The 10,600-nt window shown below is 37.3% G+C and overlaps 1 protein-coding gene across 1 annotated transcript in view; it reads right to left on the bottom strand.

Annotated features, from left to right (window-relative positions):
• Positions 1 to 10,600, bottom strand: part of LOC101863691 (ovochymase-2) — a 59,676-nt gene that overhangs the window by 31,042 nt on the left and 18,034 nt on the right. Inside the window, exons 2-3 of the mRNA XM_013086544.2 lie at positions 3,533 to 3,713; positions 1,595 to 2,123 (exon numbers count right to left, since the gene is read on the bottom strand). Of these exons, the coding sequence (XP_012941998.2) occupies positions 1,595 to 1,841 (247 nt within the window). The 5' untranslated portion in view covers positions 1,842 to 2,123; positions 3,533 to 3,713. The remainder of the gene's footprint in view (positions 1 to 1,594; positions 2,124 to 3,532; positions 3,714 to 10,600) is intronic.

Genomic DNA, 10,600 nt, shown 5'->3' on the forward strand with positions numbered 1-10,600 from the left:
AAAAAAAGAAAAGAATGCAAGCTAATTATATCTAAAACTTGTTCGTTGGTCTTTCAGTCTGTCAGTGAAGACCGTCTCTCTCTCTCTCCCGTCCCTCTGTCTAGTCTAGGCAAATGACAAGGCCTTTCTTTCACTTCACCCCCTGTCCGTTTCAGGCCGACCAGATATCGTGGAAAATTTTTCCCCGGGGTGTGTTTACATTTCTGACATCACTTTTAAACTTTGAAGACACTTTATGAATATATTATTTTTTTCTTTGTTTTTTTCAGGCCGTGTTTTTTGTTTTGATAATTATAACAGCATCATTCGGCCTAGCCTAGTTTGTTCGCCTAGCTCTAGATCTAGATCTAGATCTAGTTATATTATTAATCTTGTTGCTTGTTTTGTGTTTGATGCCCACTTTTCTTTTCTTTCCTTTTCTCTCTCTCTCTCTCTCTCTGGTTATATAATATAATATGTACATACGCTCTCTCTCTCTCTCTTCTCTCTCTCTCTCTCTCTCTCTCTCTCTCTCTCTCTCTCTCTTTCTCCATCTTTTTCTCATTCTCTCTCTTTATCCCCCCTCTTCCGTTTCCTTCTTTCTCTCTTTCTCATTGTCTCTATGTGCCTATCTCTACCATGATCAATTTGTCCTTTGATTTCTCCCCCTTCCCCCAGCCCTCTCTTTCTTCTGTCTACCTTTCTGTACCTTAGATAGACAGTGTAATAAAACCAGTCAAGCAAGCACGCCAGACTCAGCCGTACAGTATCTCACACATTGATCAACTTCGTCATCATGATTTATCACGAAGTTCACCTCGTGGTTACGAGCTTAATCGTGTATAAAAGACATATTGAAGCTTAAGATAATAAATAGTCGTACTCAGACAGAAAAAAGCTTGAGATGACAATTTTGTCTTACTCACACAGATAGAATGGTACAGTAATAGTAGTCGCACCCACACAGATAGAGGCTTATGATTCTCGCAGTCAAAAAGATAGCAGCTTACGATAATAATATATCAATCGTACTCACACAGAAAGAGGGTGTGGTGGCGGAGCGGTTAGTGGGCTCGTCTCCGAAGCGGAAACTCCGGGTTCAAGCCTCGGTTCGGGCACGGATTTTTTCGCCTCCTCCTGTCCACCCAACAGTAATGTGTACCTGACTTCGAGTTGGGGAAGTAAACGCGGTGTGGAAAGGAACTGGCCACCCTACCACAATATGCCGAAGGCCCAGGAAATTGTCTCACTAACAAGGCAATCTCGTATGTCCGGATCGGATGCGTGGAACAACATTACTCACACAGAAGCTTACGATATAATAGTCGTACTCACATAGATAGAAGCTTACGATATTATAGTCGTACTCACATAGATAGAAGCTTACGATATAATAATCTTACTCACATAGATAGAAGCTTACGATATTATAGTCGTACTCACATAGATAGAAGCTTACGATATAATAGTCGTACTCACATAGATAGAAGCTTACGATATAATAGTCGTACTCACATAGATAGAAGCTTACGATATTATAGTCGTACTTACATAGTTAGAAGCTTACGATATAATAATCTTACTCACATAGATATAATATAATAGTCGTACTCACACTCCTTTAAGAGTCCACTCTGCAAATCCTCGTCCAGCTTTGCCTCTAGGGTACGACAAGGTAGGAGCATATGCCTCCAGTATGTCGCCACGAGAAGATTGTACTTCGGCCCCACCACATACTGTAAGTCCTTTAGACTGGATGCGCGTTTGGCCAACTCTGAGTCTTGTCCCAAGACCTTGACTCTGGTGAGCAAGGTTATTACCAGAGCCATGCTCAGTAAATGAGCGCGTGAGCTGGATTTCATGACGCAGCCGTCTGAAAGTAGTTTATAGACTTCACGATGTGTGACAGGGACTGGCACTATGATTGTGGTTAGTAAGCCGTACTGCTCCAGAAAATAATGGATGTCGTTCAGAAATGGTTGCTATATCCGCGGTGTTTTATTCTGACTATCCATTTTTGGAATCTTCTGATTTTCACAGTCGAGCTTTAAAAATTTGACGTTTACGGCCGTCCCGGTCTTCGTCTGGGAGGGGGTAGGGTGCTGTGACTGTCGTTCTCCAGATTTAACTGTCCAGAATATTACCTGAAACATGGAAAATAAACACAATTTTTTTTTTAATGAATCATAATGCACAATTCATATAGATGTTAACCTGTTGCCAGATTCTAAGACGAATGGCGAAAGCCATATTCACTCAGGATACATCCTAGGATACAAAATATTATTGCCTTATTTCGGTAATCTGAAGTTGCAAGAATGTCGTCGATCACCAACGGCCGCTATTTTATGTAAGTTACAGACTTAATTCTGACTTTCGGAAGTTTGATACATTTCAACAACAACACATTTTTACCAACCCGGAAGGACATAACACAACGAATGACTTACTGATTCCAAGGCAATAGATCGTAAATATATAAAATTCTGTTGCATTTTCAATGTCCCTCTTATCAACCTTAACCTTTTTAAAGCTTGAAAAAAAGCGGGAGTGGGGTACCGGGGTGGGGGGGTGGGGGTGGGGGGGGGGTGTATTAACATTTTTGTTTGCCTTGGTCTCTCCTTTTTATCGTTTATGCTGATGTAGACAACTTCCCCACCCTACGGGATGAACAGTGCTCCTTCAAATATGTCTGTAAGCCCATAAGAAAGCCCATAAGAAAGCCCATAAGAAAGCCCATAAGAAAGCCCACAAGAAAGCCCATAAGAAAGCCCATAAGAAAGCCCATAAGATGAGCGCAAACACAACCACCGACGTGAAATCTGACTCCAAGATCGTTTTAAAAGGGTTAAAGACGCCTTGCCCACATCCCCATGTGTCATATAGATCTCCCAGACGCCTGTGAGTGATATAGTTAAGGTGCGGCATAGTGCGGGTTTGACACAATTTCTGCAAGGCTGGGCCTCCAAATTACAAGTCCATCTCCGATAGGACTGAGTAAAGCAGGTGGGTAATCTTGAATACTTGTCGAACAACCCACTCCTAAGTGGGGAATCAATCAAGGACAGCCACTTAGTATGATGTCAACTAAGCTAGTGGGACGCTTACTTCTTTTAGCTATATGAAGGAAGAAGCGACAAGTAATGTCTACTCATATTTTGTCAATGCATTGTTTTCCTAGAGCAAATTGCTGAACTTTTAGTCAAATCCTTATCTGATAAGATTTGATACAGTTAAGGGAATTCACGTAAATCCTCTAATCCAAACATGTTTGACTTCCGAGGTTACGAATAGCCAATCACAAGCCAAGTATGTGTCATACAATTGCGAGGTCACATCTTTTTGTTTCTGCGTGAGTTGCAATAAGCCCTACTGGACTTCCGAGTCGAATCTGATGAGTTAAGGCAAAGGTCAGTTTGAAATGTTTGCACAGGCCAGTGCTAACACTCAAAAGCCCCCTCCGACCTGATCATACATTTACATTAACCACTGGACATCCGTCTCAAAGAGATTAGGCAACAAGTATACATAAACACTATGAGTCATCTCTCACCTTTAGCAATTTGTGGCCAAATGTTGAGTGCACAGTTGAGGTAGGAAAGATATGGTGCCACTTGAACATCGAGAGCTAGCCATGATAAAGGCCATTGAGGTATAAAATGGTGAGCCTTTCTTTTATAAAGTCGGTGGTTTGAACGTGTCAGTTCTTCTGGGCTCCCGTGTTACAACAGAGACTGAAATACAAAGAAAACAAATGTTGCATTTATTGTACTCCTAAAACGTGTTAGTAAGTTAGTAAGTACATGTATATTGGTTCTACGTTCCTTTCGCCACTCTTACGGTTATCTAAGAGGCAGGACCTCCAAATTTAAATTTAACGCATGTCTCCGATAGAACACTCCGTAAACACTCTAAGCGCAATGAAGCCTTTTTCTTCGTCGTTCTTATTATCTCTACATACCATATTTGTTCGTCACTCTGGCCGCCTAAAACTTCCGATCCACTTAACTTTCGATTTTGACCAAATTAATGGTGGTTCAGAATTATTTAAAGGGTGCAAGGTTTTATTGTGAAACCTGAAGTCACTGTAGTTTAATTTTCAGTTTTTCATATTAGTTTCGTTTAGGTCTATTCTTGGGAAAGTCCGTCTTCAAAAACGCCACTGTAAACAAGTGAGGTTTCTGTTCACTAGCCGTGCGTACTGGTTCCACACCTTCGAAATTCTGGGGTGTACAACCACGAAAGCGGAATAGAGAATCAGTCTATACATATCTATATATATCTATATATATATATATATATATAAAAGTGGACTTGGGAGGCTTTGTGCACAAACGCCTCCCTTATTACCTCACCCACACCTTGGAAACTTTGCAGGCGTCCACAGCATCCATGTGGCTAGGACCTAACTTTAAAAAAATCCACGCAAACTGCTTTCCCCGATTTTTCCAAAATATTTTGCTTCGTCCACACAGAGTTCTAATCTTGAGAAAGTCCGTCTTCTAAGACGCCATTGTAAACAAGTGTAGTTTCCATTCACTAGCCGTGCGAACTGTTTCTACACCTTTGAAATTCTTGAGTGTTCAACCCCGAAAACGGAATAGAGAATCAATCTATACATCTATTATATATTTGGCAACTCGTAAACATGTGTCTCACTTTTCTCTCAAGATTTATTGTTCCATTCCAGTAGAGGGTAAATATAGTAGGCCAATGCAATGACTTTCAGTTGAGGTTAATGCACCGATCATTCCTTTCATCGAAAGGAAGCCCAGCTAGTTATATAATCAATCTAGTACCTATCACTTTGGTTATCTTTCTTCCATGCTATCTCTCTATCCCTGCTTTTATCTGCCTGAGTGCCTGTCTTCTAACTCCACTGGTGTATCAGTCAAAGGGGGAAAAAAAGAAACAAGTCCCAGGATCTGCTCTTGAAGAAGCGTGCACTAGGCTGACCCTTTCTGAAAAAGGAGCATTAATGCAAATACATATTCAGGACATGGTCTGCAGAAGAGCATGGCTTTTATACCCGATCCCAAATTTAACATGCTGATTTAAAGTTGTAGTGCAAATGTGCTAGGATGGTCCGATGCAAAGACTTATTAATTAAAAAGCATACAAAAACACTGCTGGCGTTCCGTAAGGTCGGCTTTTTTAAAGATGAACGTGTTAATTTCAAGAGGTTGAGGTGCGGTAGACACTTGTCTGGGCTTTAGCGATTTTGTAGAATAAGCATAACTGCAAAGGGCATTATCCTCAGATGTTTCAGCGTAATTTGATTTCCCTTCATTCATCATGTTTGCTGTTTTGAGTTACAATCGAGGATACCGGAACTAACGATGACCTTGGTTACGATCCAATCCGATTCAGAGATTAAAAATACAGAAGTTGAGGAGTGCTTGTTTCGGCTCGTTAATGCTGCTGCTGCTGCTACTGATGATGTAGAGGATGGCAATTATAACGATAAGCATAATATTAATAATAACCATGACAACATGACTATAATGATAATATTAATCACATAATAAAAAAACAATAATAACTGATAATAATAATAACTGATAATAATAATAATAATATGATAATAATAATAATAATAATAATAATAATAATAATAATAATAATAATAATAATAATAATAATGATAATAATGAAAATAATAATAACAACAACAAAAATAGTAATAATAATAGTAGTAGTAATAATAATAATAATAATAATAATAATAATAATAATAATAATAATAATAATAATAATAATGATAATAATGATGATGCTGATATTACTACTACTACTACTACTACTATTGCTACTGATACTGCTGCTGCTGCTACTACTACTACTACTACTACTACTACTACTACTACTACTACTACTACTACTACTACTACTACTACTACTACTACTACTGCAAATAAATAACATAATAATAACAACAAAAATAATGACACTAATAATACGCTATTATTATTGTTACTACTACTATTATTTCTATGATTATGATTGTTATTATTATTACATGTATTATTATTATTATTATTATTATTATTATTATTATTATTATTACCATTATTATTATTATTATTATTATTATTATTATTATTATTATTATTATTATTATTATTATTGTCATATTAATAGTCTACTAATGAAGATGATGATGATGATGATGATGATGATGATGATAATGATGATGATGATGATGATGATGATGATGATGATGATGATGATGATGATGATGATGATGATGATGATGATGATGATGATGATGATGATGATGATGATGATGATGACTTGGCAACTCTGGAAGCATTAGAATATCAGATAATTTTTTTTCTTGAAACAAAAGAGACACTCATTCATGCGTTTCACTTTTATTAAGGTTGTAATCCGTTGACACATAACTATGCAGAATAAACTATCATTATTGAACAGCAGGAAGAAGTGTCATCGATGGTAAAGATGGAACTGAGACATATGTAAAAGCAAGACCAGCCAAGACAAGGTCAGCATTCAATCAATTAAAAGTCTAGAAAGCAAGCAGCATCTCACTGCGCACCAAAATTCGACTCTTAAACTTCAATGTCAAGCCTGTGCTCCTCTACGGCTGCAAAATTTGGAAGACAACAGAGACAGTACTGAATAAAGTTCAGACTTTCATCAACAGATGTATGAGGAGTATCCTAAGAATTAAGTGGCAGGGTAGTATAAAAAAAGAAGAGCTGTGGGAAAGGACATGACAAAGGAATCTGGAAGAAGAAATAGGACTAAGAAAGTGGCGATTGATAGGACACGCCCTCAGAAAGCCCAGCGGAAACATCTCAGGAGAGTCGCAGCAGTGGAACCCACAGGGAGCACGAGGCAGGGGTAGGCCACGGGAAACATGGAGGAGATGCGTGGAAAGGGACATGAGAGGGATGAAGCTCACTTGAAACGAGCTTGGAAGGATGGCACAGGACAGAGATAAATGGAAGGAGCGTGATTATATACCTATACACTGCCAGCGGTGAAAGGCATTGATGATGATGATGATGATGATGAATACCAGGAAGAAAATACTCATTATTATATCCAAACCGATTTCTCAGGTATAAGTCTTCAACTGTCCAGTTTCATTTTCTGTTGTAACTAGATCATACAGACGGGATTCATTAACTAAAAAAGTAAGTTATTAAATTACAGAACATTAATACCAGAAAGAGGACACTCATAATAATTATTCAAACCAATTTCTCTTTGATAAGTCTTCAACTGTCCAATTCCATTGTCTGCCTCGACTAGATCATACAGTATGAAACAAACGAGATTAGCTGAGTAAGTGTCTATCCCACTTCCGTGTGAAAACGTCAATGGAATCAAACAGATGAACCCGAAGCTTCTTTTGTGAACGGCACTCCTTCTATTAAATGTCAAGGGGCAGTAGGAAAACTACTCTTACGACTCGCTATACGATGAAAGCCCTGACTCAAACAAGCTTCTGCTAAGGGTTCCAAAAGAGGATGTACAGAGATAGACCAGATCAAATTACTTTTCCAAAAACAGCATCGAGAGAACGATAACTAGATCTATATCCATTTTTTCTTCTTCTCATCCGCTGGTTTAGGGAGTGTGGTGGTTTGAGAAGTGTTTTTATATATTTTGGGGGGTCTTTTTTTTAAATTGACACCTGACTGTATCTCCCCCCCCCCCCCCCCCCCAAGGCAAAGCATAGTAGCTGTGTTCTATTGAAACAGTTTGAAAGCCTGTCAAATAAATAAATAAATAAATAAATAATAAATAGATGATAAATAAATAGATAAATAGATAAATAAATAAATAAATAAATAAATAAATAAATAAATAAATAAATAAATAGATAAATAGATAAATAAATAAATAAATAAATAAATAAATAAATAAATAAATAAATAAATAAATAAATAAATAAAATAAAACGACGTAATGAGTAAATGAGTAAATGAGTAAATAAATAAATAAATAAATAAATAAATAAATAAATAAATAAATAAATAAATAAACTCACATAGAAACCAAGTAGTAAATACATAATTGAAACACAGAATTAAAGAATAAACTAGTTTTGGATTTATAAATACATAGCAACAGCAAATTAATTGCATTGCAGACTATTCATATGACCCCATGCAAGAACTAGTAAGCCAGAATTTATATTATTTTGCGTGGTTTGGGGAAAAACAATCAAATATAACAAACAATACAACGGTAAAGACTTACTAGAAAAAGCAAGTATGGTACTTAGATTTCAAATTTATACATCTCACACCAAGTCCTCTACACAGATACAAAAACTGTATATATAAATATATATATATAAATATATATATATATATATATATATATATATATATATATATATATATATATATATATATATATATATATATGAACAGATGTTGGTAATCAGCAAAGCTGAAAAGCAAACCCGGATGTCCTGAGATAGAGGCCTTAGGCCGGTGTTCGCACACACAAAACGACTTCCACATCAATCGCACCAATTTGCATCATGTTAATCCCAGTGTCCACGAAAGAATCAAGTTCACTATCACGATCTTGCAAACAAAAAGTTACAAGGAACCAGTAGTCATGTAATAGTAACTACTCTGCTAATTTTTGCCCGTTACTTTTAACGACTTGGGTAACAAAAAGCCTACATGTACTTTTCAAAGTGTAATAACATTATCAATTTATAATGAGACGTTCTGATTTAAGAAAAATGTTCTGCCACCAGATCAGTTATAAAGCCTTTTTAAAAAAACAAACAATATAATATAAAGAAGTGAAAATTGAAATTTCAGTTGGTATATATACATCTAATTGACAGCACATTTCCATCTCTTCCGAAATACTCTGCCAAGACACCGGTACGTCTGAGTATGTGGTTCATAAACAGACCTAAGTTTAAGTACATGTTCAAATTCAGGTGAGACCTCCCTCCCCCCCCCCCCCAATGCCTCCTCCCCCTTCCAACCATCGCCCACCTGCCTCACAGTCTTGTTTCCGGGTGACGGGCCAATACTGGCTATTACTTTTTGTGTGGATTATATGTCGTCAATTGCACCAAGAAAAGCGTTAAACTAGAAAATAATCAGAGGACAGTTATTTTAAACAAATACAAATATTATAGGATGCAGATGTGGGTGTACCAGTAGAAATGGCTGTGTATTGGAAACGGGCGTTGGAATTCTGACACCAGAAGGTTTATTTATAGAGACATATCTCATTACATTAAAGGCTTGCTGGGAGCCACTATAGAACCCATTTTATCCAGAATCGACCCGCAATAGTCTGAGACAATGTCGAAAAGTAAAAATCTAAATGAGAGGTGAAATGATGTTGTATTAACTCTTTAGGGACGCATCGGACACATTTGTCTGACTAGAAACGGAACAAAGACAACGTTGACGCTCATTTTGAACCTACATGTACAAACCAGAAACGCTAGGTTGAACATTTCATAGTATACATGTTTTTTAAAAACTTTTTAAGACAGTGAAATAAGAAAATGTAATGAGGAACTATGTAGATCTATGGATAATGAAGTTTAGCTTCTTCAGACTTTGGAAAGACCAGAATTTGCGTCTTCAGTGAGTTAAAACTCACCTAGCCTACTGTGTAAATTTGAATCTCCAACAGACAGTCCGATCGAGTGAAGGCATCAGAAAGTGTATTCGTCTTCGTTTTATCAACGAGTCTATTTATATATGTGAAGCGTCCTGACAAAATGAGTTACTCCTCGCAATCCACAAATGGATATATTGGCCAAAAATTGACATTGGGGTCAAATGTGTAGCTTTTCTATTGATGTCACATATTCTTCAACTATATTCTGTCTTTTATTATTTCATACTTATAAATCATAAAAAAAGTTCACTTTTAAGCGTTATGTATCTATTTCCTTACCGCACAGGAATCCGAAAAGTAACTCATTTTGTCAGCTCGCTTCACACACACACATATATATAATATGACAATAATAATCCACGGGGTAAAGCCCACACGTAGGACGATTAGTCACTACACATTGCGTCTTGAATATATTCAGGTATTGTCGAGGAATCGCCCCCTCAGAAAGTATCACGACGTTCCCACACACTCAATGAATATTCAGCATCAGCTGTTGCAAGAGGAAGTTTTGGGAACCCCTGGCAGCGTGTGTTATGCGTAGGAAAGTCAATATTACTCACGTCAAGCTTGAATAGTTTTGAGTAAATAAAAGTTAAGTTAAAATTCCCAAAGTGTGTCCTCGGACTCGAAAGGTGAGATTCATGCTACTTTACAGGGAATCCAATCCTGCATCAGGACTCAGAGAAGAGGATGCATAGCTATGACGTTGTCTGAAGGCATAACGATGATTACATTGAACGTTATCTCTGTCTGTCTGTCTGTCAGTCTGTCTGTCTGTCTGACTGATTGTCTGTCTGTCTGGATTTTTTTTCTGTTTGTCTCTCTGTCTACGTGTCTCACGATATCTCGAAGTCTCATTCTCGCTAGTCTTTACCATTCTCTTGTCTGTAGTCGCGTTCCCCTCCTTCCTTCCAACCCACTTTCACCCTTTCCCCTCTATCCCCTCTATCCCCCCGATCTCTTTTGCTATCTCCCC

Source organism: Aplysia californica, unplaced genomic scaffold, assembly GCF_000002075.1.
Source record: "Aplysia californica isolate F4 #8 unplaced genomic scaffold, AplCal3.0 scaffold00477, whole genome shotgun sequence".
In the NCBI taxonomy this organism is placed as follows: Eukaryota; Metazoa; Mollusca; class Gastropoda; order Aplysiida; family Aplysiidae; genus Aplysia; species Aplysia californica.